The 16458-nt window shown below is 42.5% G+C and overlaps 1 protein-coding gene across 1 annotated transcript in view; it reads right to left on the bottom strand.

Moving 5' to 3' along the window:
- LOC125276156 (erythroid membrane-associated protein-like) overlaps positions 1 to 14641 on the bottom strand; it is a 49825-nt gene extending 35184 nt beyond the window's left edge. Inside the window, exon 1 of the mRNA XM_048203658.1 lies at positions 14152 to 14641. Within this exon, the coding sequence (XP_048059615.1) occupies positions 14152 to 14305 (154 nt within the window). The 5' untranslated portion in view covers positions 14306 to 14641. The remainder of the gene's footprint in view (positions 1 to 14151) is intronic.
- Between the last annotated feature and the right edge of the window lie 1817 nt (positions 14642 to 16458).

The following is a 16458-nucleotide window of genomic DNA, read 5'->3' as shown; positions in this document are numbered from 1 at the left end:
CACTTAGAGGCTTTTGCATCTGAACTCTTCATGTATTAATCATGTTGATAGGCCCTATAAAACAAATATTACATATTAATCATGTCAATTTCCTGGATCTGTTATTGACGTCCAAATGACGTCCAAAAAAATGACCCCATTCAAAGGTCAAATATTGAACGTCAAGATGACGTCCAAGTTGGGTCATGGTTGGACGTCCAAATAGTGGACCTAGTTTGGACGTCGAATAGATGTTCAGAAATGGTCATGGACCGATGGACCTAATATAGACATGATCTGCACGTCTATCCGACGTCCAGTGTTTAGTGGGACCCCACACAGCAAAAGGACTCCGTGGCGGATCCACCGCGGAGGTATCGCGCAGAGGTGGAAAGTCCAGGGCTCAGAAAGTGAAAGTCCAGGGCTCAGAAAGTAAAAGTCCTGCCATATTTTTTTTTCCACCCGCTGAAGCGCTGTTAAAGTTAATGAGATAAATAAGTGATTAATTGAGTGATGATTAAGCATTATTGAAGACACCTGATGATAACAAGCAGAATCACCAAAGGAGAAAATCACAATTTTTAAGATACCTTCGTGGAGATGAGGGTTTGCTTTAGTTGGGCTCTTGTCTTGACCCTTCACTTTTTAATATTAAGTTTTGTTTGGGCTGTTTTAACTGCGTTATAACAGCCAGACAAGCAGAAAGAAAAGTTGATCAGGTTTTCTTGGTTATGTTTTCACATGCTTATTACTTGGTCTGAATCACTGAACTCATTTGGAGATTTATCTCTGAGTTAGATTCACATTATTGATTACAGCAGCACTGTGGTTCAACAGCACAAGATCCGTTTTTTTTTTTCAAAATAATTCAAAGGTTTCATCAAAAGTTGTTCTTAGAAAGAAAAAAAAAAAAAGAGGCTCTCTTGTAGACACACAGGTATCAAGAATCAGCCTGTGAATCTCAACAGTGGTGACCATCAAAAAGCATGTTGCAGTGCATTCTGGGAGCCACCAATCAAAATTCATCCATGGCTCCCATCATGCATTGCTGCATGAATAAATTATGAGCTGAATTGTTTTAGTAATTTCCTTTATTCTCATATTTTATTTTGTTCCGTTTATGCGACTTTTTAGTAGCTTGTTTTCTAATGTTCAGAGTTGATCTGTTGATCAGAATATGTTGCCTGTCACCGTCATTGAGATTCACAGGCTGATTCTTGATGTCTGTGTGTGCCTAAGAGAAAGATTTTTTTTTTTTTTTGTTGAAGAGAACAACTTTTAGGAAATCCCTCAGATTATATTGATAAAGCTGATCTCCTGCTGTAGAATCACAGTTCTGCTGTAATCAATAATGTAAATCTAACTCAGAGATTAAGCTCTAAATGAGTTCAGTGATTCAGACCAAATAATGATCATGTGAAAACATAACCAACACCACCTGATCATCTTTTCTCTTTGCTTGTCTGGCTTTTATAACTCAGTTACAGCAGTCCAAACAAATTCTAATAGTAAAAAGTGAAGGGTCAAGAGCCCAACTAAAACAAACCCTCATCTCCACGATGGTGTCTTAAAAATTGTGATTTTCTCCTTTGGTGATTCTGCTTGTTATCATCAGGTGTCTTCAATAATGCTCAATCATCACTCAATTAATCACTTATTTACCTCATTAACTTTAACAGCACTTCAGTGGGTGGAAAAAAAAATATGGCAGGACTTTTACTTTCTGACCCCTGGACTTTCCACCTCTGCCGCGAACGGACCCGTATCGGAGTCCACTTGCGCGCAGTGACGGATCCGCAACGAAGGCGGATCACGGACCCGCCTTGGCTCCGCGCTGCATCCGCTCCGCATCCGCGATTTAAACCTTACTCCGCGGCGGGTCCGTGTGGGACCGCAAATTGATACAACCATTACAGTAAAGGCGCGTCCGCGGATCCGACATGGGTCCGCTCAGGATCCGCTGATTGACAGTAGAATTTATGGCGCCGCCAAAACGGATGTGACAGTCACGCGGATTTGGCGACTTGAATGCGGCTCCGCCTAGGAGTCCCCTGCTGTGTGGGACTGTTTGGATGCGACTAGCTTAGTGAACTCTGTACATTGTTCGGTTCCGGCTGTAGAGCCCGCGCAGCAGGGCACTTGGGTAATGGTGAGGCGGCCTAGCCGCGGAAAACACCACTCCCGTTCCAGTAAGAACATCAAACAGATTCTCCCCACTCAGTGATGCACCCACTGAGAATCCTGTTGAAAATGCCCTAGTTGTTGGCATTTCTATTACACAGAATGTGAAAATAGAGACACCAGCCACAATAGTCACATGTTTGCCAGGAGCCAGAGCACCTGACATCAAAGCAAATTTAAAAGTGCTGGCTAATGCTAATCGTAAATACTCTCAATTATCCATGTCGGCACTAATGATGTTCAACTTCGCCAGTAGGAGATCACTAAAATTAACATTAAAGAGGTGTGTGAACTCGCAAGTACAATGTCAGGAGAAGTAATTTGCTCTGGTCCCCTTCCTGTTTGTCTGAGTGATGAGATAGTTAGCAGATTATCATCACTCAATGGCTGGCTGTTTAAGTGGTGTCCGCAGAATAATATAGGTTTCATAGACAATGGGAAAAGTTTTTGGGGCAGACCTGACCTGTTGAAAAGAGATGGTATTCATCCCTCCCAGGATGGTGCTGCTCCCAGAATGTATCGGACATTTTTTTTCTATGTCTATATCTGATCAAACAACCAGATTAATGAATGGCTCGACACAAACCCGACAGGCCATAGCTTTCTTCTGCCTACACATACATTACGTGCGGTGGAATTTGTTTATCATATTAAATATTAATTAATTTACATTGCATCTGCCGTCAAAACTATCCCTAGCCTATTTGGCACACCACCCGTTTTATTTTGCTGATTAACTCTTGAAATCTGTGTGCCAAAATGCGCGAACAGTGCAGAGGAAATGTTACATTGTAGTGAAGAGCAGATCAGCAGTCCTTACTGTTGTTTTGAGCAATAAAAACGACTCAAGATTTATTTATGCTCATGAGGAGGGTCGAATATGTGACAAATGAATGCTTTCTTAGTTTTTTTGTTTAGAAGACAAAAACAAAAAAACAAATTATCCGAAGGTACACGGACCAATAAAGCTTCAACTTCTGATGTTTCCAAAGAGCACAGCAGTAATGACTTTATGAACTTCTTTACTTGCAAGATTGATAATATTAGAGAAAAAATTACAACCATGCAACCATCTACTACAGTATCATGTCAGACAGTGTAGTGTCCCTGAGAAAAAAATTCAGTTACTGCTTTAGGAGAGGAAGAATTGTCTAAACTTATTAAATCACCAAATCAACCACATGTATGTTAGACCCTATACCGACTAAGCTATTGAAAGAGATGCTTCCAGAGGTCATAGATCCTCTTCTTAATATCGTTAATTCATCTTTATCACTAGGATACATACCAAAAACTTTTAAGCTGGCTGTTATTAAACCTCTTATTAAAAAACCACAACTTGATTCTAGAGAATTAGTCAACTACAGGCTGATCTCAAATCTCACTTTTCTGTCAAAAATACTAGAAAAGGCAGTTTCATCACAACTATGTTCCTTTTTGGAAAGAAATAGTATCTGTGAGGATTTCCAGTCAGGATTTAGACCATACCATAGTACTGAGACTGGATTTGCTCTTATCATCAGATCGTGATTGTATCTCTCTATTAGTGTTACTGGATCTCGGTGCTGCATTTGACACTATTGATCACAATATTCTTTTAAATAGACTTGAAAATTATGTTGGCATTAGTGGAATTGCATCGTCAAGGCTCAAATCATACTTATCTGACCGTCATCAGTTTGTAGTAGTAAACGATGAGATGTCATATCAATCACAAGTTCAATATGGAGTACCGCAAGGCTCAGTACTAGGACCGTTGCTTTTCACTCTGTACTTGCTACCCTTGGGAGCTATCATTAGGAAGCATGGCGTTAGTTTTCATTGTTAGACTGATGATACTCAGCTCTATAGTTCTTCGCGCCCTGATGAAACTTAACAATGCACAAAATTAACAGAATGTATAGCTAATATAAAAAACTGGATGACCAGTAATTTCCAACTACTAAATTCAGAAAAACAGAGATTATAATTTTTGGACCAAAAACTTCACGCAATAATCTAGAATTCTGTCTAACACTTGATGGCTGCTCTGTTAAGTCTTCATCATCAGTTAGGAACCTGGGTGTGCTCTTTGATACCAATTTTTCATTTGAAGGCCATGTTACTAGCATCTGTAAAACCGCATTATTCCATCTTAAAAATATATCTAAACTACGACATATGCTCTCAATGAAGAATGCAGAACAGTTAGTTCATGCGTTCATGACCTCAAGCCTAGATTACTGCAATGCTCTACTGGGTGGTTGTTCTGCTCGTCTGATAAATAAACTACAGCTCTTACAAAATGCAGCAGCTAGAGTTCTTACTAGAACTAGGAAGTATGACCATATTATTGACATATTATCAGTTCTGTCATCACTGCATTGGCTTCCTGTTAAACATTGTATAGATTTTAAAATCTTGCTAATTACTTACAAAGCACTAAATGGTTTAGCTCCCTAGTACCTGAGCGAACTCTTAATGCATTATAGTCCTTCACGTTTATTGCGATCTCAGAATTCAGGCCAGCTGATAATACCTAGAATATCAAAATCAACAGAAGGCGGTAGATCCTTCTCCTATTTGGCACCTAAACTCTGGAACAATCTTCCTAGCATTGTTCGGGAAGCAGACACACTCTGTCAGTTTAAATCTAGACTAAAAACGCATCTCTTTAAACTGGCATACACATGCATTATTTGTAATGTTTATAAATTTATATTACAAATTTATATTTTCCAGTTCATTAAAGGATTATTAGACTGCATAAATTAGATCAGCCGGATTCCGTAGTTTTTACAAAATATTTTTTAGCAGCTGTGGTTGTTTTGTACTGTTTTGAACCTTTAACATATACTGACAACGACCGTAATAATACAGGTGGTAAAAGAGAAAGCAACATGAAGAATCAGAATTCATCACAAATAGCTTTTCCACGAGCTGAAGTATATACCCACAACACTTACATAATGCAATAAACATTCATTAAACAAGAAGGTGTAACATAAAACACCCGGCAAGATGGAGTCATATGTACACTTTGGGTGTTCATTTAACACTGGGGATTTTGCTGTGTGTACATAACAGCTAACAAAAACTATTAAGAAACATCATTTTTTAAACAATATACTTTAAAATGTGAAGTGTCGCACAGGGAATTGTGGGAATATCAGTTTACAGTTTTTGACTGTAAATTATACATTGATTTGTTCTTTTTTACATCTAAAAATTGCATTAAAAATTACATAAAATGTCTGGTAAGAGCTTTTACAGTTTTTCCCTGTATATAGTATAGTGTGGTGCCAACAAGTTGAACTTATAGAGACATTCACCCAGAGACTGCCCCTTTAAGGGAGCGGGTTGCGGGATATAGCTTTTCCGGGTTAACGGTGAGAGAGTTGTTTACATCTCTCGCTCTACCGCTGTACCACTGTACCGCTGTTGTGTTGTATTGAAGTGGAGAGTAAAACTGACTCGACGTACATCTGTCTCCTGTCTCCTCACTTATTACACTCCACATTTGGTGACCTCGACGTGAGTTGGATAAGACTGAAATATGTCACACAACGGCGGTGGTGAAAATGATGCGGCCGCGGCGCCCGCCGCCGCTAGCGGTGCGGCTAATCTCGGCGCGATCTACGCTGCCACCATCAAGTTGCCGGACTTTTGGCAGCACAATCCACGGCCGTGGTTTCAACATATCGAGGCCCAGTTCCAGCTGAGAGGGATAACGCAGGATGTTACAAAGTATTTTCATGTAGTAGCGGCTTTGGATGCCTCGACGACAGCCAGAGCTATGGCGCTATTAGAGGCTCCTCCGGCGGACGGCAAATACGAAGCACTTAAAACATTCCTGTTAAGCCTCTTTGAACTGTCGGAGCTAGAGAAGGCAGAACGCCTGCTGTCCCTGAATGGCCTTGGCGATAACAAGCCATCTGAGTTAATGGAGAAGATGCTGGCTGTGTTGGGCACGGCGAATCCATCATTCCTTTTCGCCCACATATTCCTGCGGCAGCTTCCAGCACCTGTGCGCACCGCACTGGCCAGTTCCCCCCTCCCTTCCTCCAGAGACTACCGGGCATTGGCTGTGGAGGCAGACAGGATTTTTCTCGCTAACCGGCAGCAGTTTGTCCATGCGCTGTTGCCCCCTCAGCACACGTCTGCCCCATTTACACCGCCAGTGGATGACCAGGGTACTGCAGCTGCTGTGACGGCCCGCCGACAGCGTGAGGACGGGTGGTGTTATTACCATTCCAGGTTTGGGGCCAAAGCCAAGCAGTGTCGCCAGCCTTGCAGTTTTGGAGCACAGGGAAAAGCCAGGGCCGGCGCTCATTAGCAGCTATGGGCGCTGGCCGGGACTGCAAGCTGTTATTCATCACTGACGCTTTGTCTGGCCGGCGGCTGCTGGTCGATTCTGGGGCTCAGCGCAGCATACTGCCAGCGAAGTCTGTGGACACCATGGCTGGCGGACATGGCCCCCTATGGATGCCGCTAACGGCACACCCATTCGTACTTATGGCACGAGGTATGTGGAGGTGTGTTTCGGCGGGCGGCGTTTTGGCTGGGATTTCGTCATGGCTGCTGTGTCTACATCTCTCCTGGGGGCGGATTTTCTCTGCGCTTACCGATTGTTAGTGGATGTTACGAACTGCCGCCTGATAGACGCCCTTTCTTTTGCTTCGTACCCCTGTACACTGGGAGGGGCGGGGGCGCTTTGTCTGTCGAACACGCTTGCCACAGGAGACCTGTATCAACGCCTACTGGCTGAGTTCCCTGACATCACCACGCCCACATTCTCATCAGCGGTGGCTAAGCATGGCGTGGAACACTACATCACCACAGTGGGTCCCCCAGTCTATGCACGGGCCCGGCGTCTCGACTCTGCTAAGCTCGCGATCGCCAGGGAGGAGTTCGCCACTATGGAGCACCTCGGCATTGTGCGACGCTCCAACAGCCCGTGGGCTTCCCCCCTGCATATGGTGACCAAAGCTGATGGCAGTTGGCGTCCCTGTGGTGATTTCCGTCGTCTAAACAATGCTACCACCCCCGATAGGTACCCTGTACCACACATACAGGACTTTTCCGCTCATCTAGCCGGTGCCACCATCTTTTCGAAAGTGGACCTGGTTCGCGGTTACCACCAGGTGCCGTTCCACCCGCAGGATGTCCCCAAGACAGCAGTCATCACACCCTTTGGCCTTTTCGAATTCCTACGGATGCCCTTCGGCCTCAATGGGGCAGCGCAGACATTTCAGCGCCTTATGGACTCTTCTTGCGGGACATGCCTTTCCTGTTCGTTTATCTGGACGACATTCTTGTGGCCAGCGCGTCCGCAGACGACCACCTGACACACCTCCGGGAGTTGTTCGGCCGGCTCAGTGAGCATGGTCTCATCGTCAACCCGGCCAAGTGTGAGTTTGGCCGGTCATCTATCACCTTCCTGGGCCACCACGTCACCCCGCAGGGAGCCGTCCCCCTCCCTTCCAAGGTGGACGTTATAGTCAGTTTTCCATATCCACGCACTGTGCAGTCCCTACAGGAGTTTCTGGGCATGGTGAACTTTTACAACCGTTTCCTCCCCCATGCGGCCCAACTCATGCGTCCCTTGTACAATGCTTTGCGGGGTGGGAAACCGGCAGATGTGTTGGATTGGTCCCCGGAGATGACCGATGCTTTTGATGCTGCCAAAACCGCGCTAGCCAATGCTGCTCTGCTGGCGCACCCGTCTCCGACCGCCCCAGTTGCTCTTACCACGGACGCCTCTGATTACGCCGTGGGCGCTGTGTGTGAACAGTGGGTGGGCGGAGCCTGGCAGCCGCTGGCCTTTTTCAGCAGAAAGCTCCGTGACAACGAGAGGAGATATAGCACCTTCGACAGAGAGCTCCTTGGTCTTTTCCTCGCTACCCGCCATTTTCGTTTTCTGTTGCAGGGCCGGCAGTTCACGGCTTTTGTTGACCACAAGCCACTGACGTTCGCCATGGCCAAGTCTTCAGAGCCATGGTCTGGTCGACAGCAGCGTCAGCTCTCTGCCATCTCTGAGTACACCACTGACATTCAGCACGTGGCTGGAAAAGACAATTTTGTCGCCGATTGCCTCTCCCGGGCTGTCACGGGGTCTGTCCACTTGGGACTCGACTACGCAGCAATGACCAAGGATCAGGCCATCGTGGACGCTGAGGTACAAGCCTACAGAACGGCCCCCACGGCGCTGCTCATGGAGGATGTGACGTTTGACACGGCCAACGCTACACTCCTCTGTGACGTCTCCACGGGCCAACCGCGCCCCATGGTACCTGCTGGCTGGAGGCAAAAGGTTTTTGACACCATCCATAGCCTTTCCCACCCTGGGGTGAAGGCCTCCACCAAGCTGGTGGGAGCCAAGTTTGTCTGGCCAGGCCTGCGGAGGGATGTTAAAGCCTGGGCTGCTGCCTGTGTGGCGTGTCAGCGTGCAAAGGTGACTCGTCATACCAAAGCTCCTTTAGCGCCCTTCAAAGTGCCAGAGAGGCGTTTTGATCATGTGAATGTGGACTTGGTGGGCCCATTGCCCCCCTCCCGTGGTTATACTTACCTCCTCACCATGGTGGACAGGACCACTAGGTGGCCAGAGGTGGTTCCCCTGTCTTCCATTACATCAGTGGAAGTAGCCCGGGCGTTCATTATGGCTTGGGTGGCCCGTTTCGGCACACCATCGGACCTCTCTTCGGACCGGGGTCCGCAGTTCACGTCAGAGCTTTGGACAGCAGTCGCCGAGGTCCTGGGGGTGAAGGTCCACCGTACCACAGCCTACAACCCACAGAGCAATGGGCTTTGTGAGCGGTTTCATCGGGACATGAAAGCTGCGCTCAGGGCCAGCCTCACGGACAACAATTGGGCTGACCGCCTCCCATGGGTTATGCTGGGCCTTCGCGCCGCCCCCAAGGAAGATCTGCAAGCCTCATCAGCCGAGCTGGTGTACGGCCAGCCTCTGCGCGTTCCGGGGGAGTTTCTTCCAGACGCCACGGCCCCGTGGTCGGTTGCTTCCCATCGTGCTGTGTCTCGGGGGATTGCAGACGCTTTTGTTCCCATTCCAACGTCTCACCATGGCCTTCCTCAGTCCTACGTGCCCAAGGATTTACCTTCAGCCAAGTATGTTTTCATACGCCATGACGGCCATCGTACCCCACTGCAGCCCCCCTATGATGGGCCCTTCCGTGTCCTGGCCGGAGGGTCTAAGAACTTTGTTGTGGATATGGGGGGCAGGCCTGAGCGGGTGGCTATAGACCGTCTCAAACCTGCTCACGTGGATATTGGTGAACCGCCTCAGCTGGCCCAGCCCCCACGGAGAGGGCGCCCTCCTGTGGCAGCCTCGGCCCCTGCCCTTGTCCCTGACACTGTCCCTGCTCCGCCTTTTGCCCCTTGCCCCTCTCCTGTTAAGCGCAGCCGGTATGGCCGCCTCATCCGCCCCCCTATACGTTGACTCTTAGGGACTGTTTTGAATTGGGCTGTTCGGTTTTGCACTAGTGAATAGTGTCCCTGTTCGTTTTGGGGACTGTTATTATGGGTGAATTCTGGGGGGGGCTGTGTGGTGCCAACAAGTTGAACTTATAGAGACATTCACCCAGAGACTGCCCCTTTAAGGGAGCGGGTTGCGGGATATAGCTTTTCCGGGTTAACGGTGAGAGAGTTGTTTACATCTCTCGCTCTACCGCTGTACCACTGTACCGCTGTTGTGTTGTATTGAAGTGGAGAGTAAAACTGACTCGACGTACATCTGTCTCCTGTCTCCTCACTTATTACACTCCACAACAGGAACTTACTGTTAACCTATTTACAATTTTACTGTTAAAATCACATTCATTTTTTACAGTGTTCTCAAGCCTTACCTTTGAATTTAGAGCATTTTTCATCTGAAGCAACTGTTGAATGTATGAAATCAGTATTTTCATAGATTGAATCCATTTCATGAGCCTGACAGAAGACGTGTCCGCTGAGACTTGAGTGCTGCTTGAGTTTGTTCAGAATAAGGAAGTCACATAAAATGTCATTCGTTTTTCAAAAATACTTACACAGATTTTTTGTAAAACTATGGTTCCATTTCTCAAACCTCTACACACAAAAACAAAAAACACACACACGAGATGCAAAACATCACACATATCAATATGTGAAAAAAATACTCTGTATTATATTATATTATTATAAATATTGCGTCTTTTGCTTGTTCAGTGTACAGTGGAGCACACAGGAGTTGTTGTCACACGTACATGTATGTGCACAGATACACTGTATATTCATTATGTATGCACAACTGATGAATTTTACACAGTTATGGAGCTGAACTGAATCAATACTCAACTGACTTAAAATTGCTTTACATGCAGCAGAACCTGAATTTGTTACTATTGTGAAGCTGCTGTATATATATATGTATATTTACACACAAATCCAAGAAATGCCTCACATCTCTTGCAAAATGAAGCACTCAAAATATCACACATCTCAAAAGCAAACATTTGTCTTGCTTTGCCATAATATTCTATTTTTGGATATATCATATACACACATTATTTAAAACCTAAAGCTTTAACCTAACCTAAATTTAAAACCTTTAATTAGCTCCAATGTACATTTCTGTACAAGATTGAAAGTAACTGGCAGAGAGACGTTAAAAAATTCACAGTAAACAGGAAAGCAAGATTGAAACCAAACTTCTTCTTCTTTTTTTCTTTTCTTTTTTTTTCAATATATTCATGTACTTTACTCTAACAATATATCTGTAAAAAAAATTTTTTTTTTTAATTTAAAAAAAAAAATCACACCCAGACTGTATCATTAGAAAATAATAAAAGTTACAAGTGTTTAAGATTGAGCACAGCAGTGTGTAAATGAATGTATGAACCATGTGTGTTCCATACGGTGTCAAAGCTGGGTTTCGTTAAATTAATATAAAGTTTTGATTGAAGTGTTTCATTTTTCAAAAGAACTGAGGTGTTCTGCTGATTGTGTGTGGATCTGTGAATTGTGTGTAGTGTTTTGACAAAATGAGCCTTTGAAATTTGTGCTAAAGCAATCATAAAAAAAAAAACTGTAAAACAGCTCAAACATACATTTTAGTCTGGGACTAGCTTACAGTTTTTTTCAACAGCTTACACACAAAATCCTTACGTGTCACACATTTCTGAAACCTGACACTCAAACACCAGAACCAAAAACACACCAGAACACAAAATCTGCAAAACCATATACTAATTCTCGGCCTTACTTTCATGTTTACCATGAATTTTTCAATATCTCTCGGCCAATTACATTCAATCTAGTACCGAAAAGTACATAGGAGCTCAAGAAACAAGAGCTTTAGGCTTTGAATAAATGTGTGTATATGATATATATCCAAAAATAGAATATTATTATAGAAAAGGTGTTTGTAACATAACACAAATGTTTGCTTTTGAGATGTGTTTGGGATATTTTGAATGCAGTGCTTCATTTTGCAAGAGATGTGAAGCATTTCTTGGATTTGTGTGTAAAGTTTTGAAATGTCCCACTGAGCAAATTACGTCCAGAAGACGTCTTTTTGAGGTCTTGTCTCAGGTTGAAAAGACGTCCACTGAGGGGCCAGAATGAAAGTTTTTATGACGTCTTTTTTTGACGTCTTCTGAACATCCGATATAGACGAACACGCAGAATCGCCAAAGGAGAAAAATCACAATTTTTAAGCCACCATCGTGGAGATGAGTGTTTGCTTTAGTTGGGCTCTTGACCCTTGCCTTATTAATATTAGAGATTGTTTTGGCAGTTAACTAAGTCATAACAGCCAGACAAGTAAAGGGAAATGATCAGGTGTTGGTTGTAATTTCACATAATCATTATTTTGACCTGAATCACTGAACTCATCTAGAGCCCAATCTGAGTTAATTTCACATTATTGATTATAACAGCACTGTGATTCTACAGCACAAGATCAGCTTTATCAATATAATCTGAAGGATTTCACATGATAAAAATATTTTTCTCTTAGGCACACACAGACATCAAGATTCATCCTGTGAATCTCAACGACGGTGACAAGCAACATATTCTGATCAACAGATCAACTCTGAACATTAGAAAACAAGCTACTAAAAAGTCACATAAAAACAGAAAAATTTAAATAGTGAGAATAAAGGAAATTACTAAAACAATTCAGCTCATAATTTATTCATGCAGCAATGCATGATGGGAGCCATGGATGAATTTTGATTGGTGGCTCCCAGAATGCACTGCAACATGCTTTTTGATGGCCACCACTGTTGAGATTCACAGGCTGATTCTTGATGTATGTGTGCCTAAAATAAAAAGTACTATTTTACTCAGCACACCTTTTCTGAAATCATGTGAATCTTATTGATAAAGCTGATCTAGTGCTGTAGAAACACAGTGCTGCTGTAATCAATAATGTGAATCTAACTCATAACTTGGGCTCCCAAAGAGTTCAGTGATTCAGGTCAAATAATAATTATGTGAAAACATAACCAACATCTGATCAAGAGCCCAACTAAAGCAAACACTCATCTCCACGATGGTGGCTTAAAAAGTGATTGTGATTTTTCTCCTTTGGTGATTCTGCGTGTTTGTCTATATCGGATGTTCAGAAGACGTCATAAAAACTTTCATTCTGGCCCCTCAGTGGACGTCTTTTCAACCTGAGACAAGACCTCAAAAAGACGTCTTCTGGACATAATTTGCTCAGTGGGGTGTGTTCGCAGTTGAAAAAAAAAACTGTAAACCTTCTCTGTGAAACCAGTGGATAGTGTTATAGTGTGAAGTCACAGGATGTCAAATGATAAACTTCACACCAGTTCACACATCACGTTTACTTTAAGCAAACTATAATAAACTCTAGCAAATTCAGATGAGGAAGGCCACAAGATCTGCTGATATGACTGATACAATGCACTTCTCTGCACTTCTATTACTGCCTGGTTCAGCTCAGCTACCAAATCAGATCTCAAAAGACTATGGCAGTTAGTCTGGACTGCTGAGCGAATCACTGGTACACCCCTCCTCACTCTCCAAGAACTGTATCATCCAGAGTGAGTAAAAGAGCTGGCAAAATCATTCTGGACCCTTCACACCCATCACACCCATGCCACTTCCTCTTTGAACTGTTGCTGTCTGGCCAGCACCACAACGTCCATGCACAAGAAGAGTTTCTTCTCTCAGGCAATACACCTCATGAACAGTTAATGCCCCCATTTGGCAATAAATAGTTGTTAAACAAAATTTGGGAGGAGCAGGTGCAGATTATTAACCTAATTAGCACAAGTTGAAAGCATTCATCTAATCATCCAACAAAAAGAGGTATATATGCTGCAGACATACCTCTGTTCTTTGACAATTTATCAGCATCCCTCCTCCACCCCATCTCCTCACTTCTAGTTCTATCTGTTATTACATCCGGGGGGAATACTCTGGGTTCAGGCCAAAATTCCGAGCTCGGAGCCCTACCCCCGGACAGCACGCCAAATACACATTACTTTTCTCTATCTAATTATATGTATATGTGAACTCGTGAAACATGCAATACACAACACTATTTATTTTTTATATATATTTTTTGTATATTGTTATTTCCTATTTACTTATTCTATTTTCATTCTTTTTGTACTGTGGAAGTACAAACATACCTGGCAATAAAGCTCTTTCTGATTCTGATATTTATGCTTTTGGCAGATGCTTTTATCCAAATATTATATTTCAATGTGAACTCTTTCTTCTTTTCTGAATCCACAAGCTTGGTGTTGGTATCATCATGATCTACTGTCTGAGCTAAAGGGAAGACGGAGCTTTTTATTTAAATGACTTTGTTGACAGTGTGATTCCCAGGGAATGAATGAATAATATGTAAACTTTGAATTCAATATAAGCCTCTTTGAACAAAAGTGTCTGCCAAATGTGTAATTGTTGAATGAACATAAATAACCTTACTGTTACTCCACATGATAAATCATATAGAAATTGTAATGCATATACTGATAACATCTCCAGCCTTACCTTTGAATTGAGAGCATTTTTCATCTGAAGAAACTGTTGAAAGTACGAAATCAGTATTTTCATAGATTGAATCCATTTCTTGAGCCTGACAGAAGTTGTGTCCGCTGAGACTTGAGTGCTGCTTGAGTTTGTTCAGAAAAAAAGGAAGTAACATAAAATGTCTGTTTTTAAAAAAATGCTTATACAGATTTTTTTTTTAAACTATGGCTCCATTTCTCAAAACTCGACACACAAAAACACAAAACACACACACAAGATGCAAACATCACACATATCTTGCAGAAGCAAACACTTCGTGCAAAACTATATAAACTTTCTAAAAATGCTACTTTTGCGTCACTCTACACACAAACATAAAATGATTAGCAACATACACACCAAACTACACAAAGATGTGAAAAAATACTCTATTGTGTCTTTTGCTTGTTCAGTGTACAGTGGAGCACACATGAGTTGTATGTGTCACACGTACATGCAGAGGTGGAAAGTCCAGGGGTCAGAAAGTAAAAGTCCTGCCATATTTTTTTTTTCCCACCCACTGAAGCGGTGTTAAAGTTAATGAGATAAATAAGTGATTAATTGAGTGATGATTGACCATTATTGAAGACACCTGATGATAACAAGCAGAATCACCAAAGGAGAAAAATCACAATTTTTAAGATACCATCGTGGAGATGAGGGTTTGCTTTAGTTGGGCTCTTGACCCTTCACGCTTTAATATTTGAACTTGTTTGGGCTGCTGTAATTGAGTTATAACAGCCAGACAAGCAAAGAGAAGAGATGGTCAGATAACATTGGTTATGGTTTCACATAATCATTGTTTGATCTGAATCACTGAACTCGTCTAGAGCCCAATCTCTGAGTTAGATTTACATTATTGATTACAGCAGAACTGTGATTCTACAGCACTAGACTCATATTTTTTTTTTTTTTTTTTAAATCAAAGGTTTCATCAAAAGTTGTTCTTAGAAATAAAAAGAGATTCTCATGTAGACACACAGATATCAAGAATCAGCCTGTGAATCTCAACAGTGGTGACCATCAAAAAGCATGTTGCAGTGCATTCTGGGAGCCACCAATCAAAATTCATCCATGGCTCCCATCATGCATTGCTGCATGAATAAATTATGAGCTGAATTGTCTTAGTAATTTCCTTTATTCTCATATTTTATTTTGTTCCGTTTATGCGACTTTTTAGTAGCTTGTTTTCTAATGTTCAGAGTTGATCTGTTGATCAGAATATGTTGCCTGTCACCGTCATTGAGATTAACAGGCTGCTTCTTGATGTCTGTGTGTGCCTAGAAAATAAACTTTTCTTTTTTTGATCAGAACAACTTTGAAAAAAAATCTTATTTTATTCTTATTAATCTCAGTAATGTAAATCTAACTCAGAGAATTGGCTCCAGATGAGTTCAGTGATTCAGATCAAATAATGATTATGAGAAACATAACCAACGTTACCTGACCATCTCTTCTCTTTGCTTGTCTGGCTGTTATAACTCAGTTACAGCAGCCCAAACAAGATGTAATATTAAAAAGTCAAGGGTTAAGAGCACAACTAAAGCAAACCATGACCTCTGTGATGGTATCTTAAAAATTGTGATTTTTCTCCTTTGGTGATTCTGCTTGTTATCATCAGGTGTCTTCAATAATGGTCAATCATCACTCAATTAATCACTTAATTATCTCATTAACTTTAACAGCGCTTCAGTGGGTGGAAAAAAATATGGCAGGACTTTTACTTTCTGACCCCTGGACTTTCCACCTCTGCGTACATGTATGTGCACATACACCAGGGATGGACAACTCCGGTCCTGGAGGGCCGGTGTCCAGCAGAGTTTAGCTCCAACCCTAATCAAACACCAGCTAATCAAGGTCTTTAGGATTAGTAATCCTAAAGACCTTGATTAGCTGGTGTTTGATTAGGGTTGGAGCTAAACTCTGCTGGACACCGGCCCTCCAGGACCGGAGTTGTCCATCCCTGACATACACTATATATTCATTATGTTTGCACAATACATTTGCAGTTTTTTTCAACTGCTTACACTCATTACACAAATCCATAAATTGCACACACAAAATGCAAAATGCCTCACATCTCTCACAAAATGAAGCACTGCATTCAAAATATTACAAACACATCTCAAAAGCAAACATTTTTCTTGCATTGCAAACATCTTTGCATTAATATTCTATTTTTGGATAAATCATATACACACAGTTATTCAAAACATAAAACTCCTCTTTCATGAGCTCCTATGTACATTTCTGTACAAGACTGAAAGTAACTGGCAGAGAGATGTTGAA

This window comes from Megalobrama amblycephala, linkage group LG9 (assembly GCF_018812025.1).
Source record: "Megalobrama amblycephala isolate DHTTF-2021 linkage group LG9, ASM1881202v1, whole genome shotgun sequence".
NCBI lineage: Eukaryota > Metazoa > Chordata > Actinopteri > Cypriniformes > Xenocyprididae > Megalobrama > Megalobrama amblycephala.
Note: the sequence above shows the minus strand (reverse complement) of the source record. Positions and strands in the feature narration are given on the sequence as shown.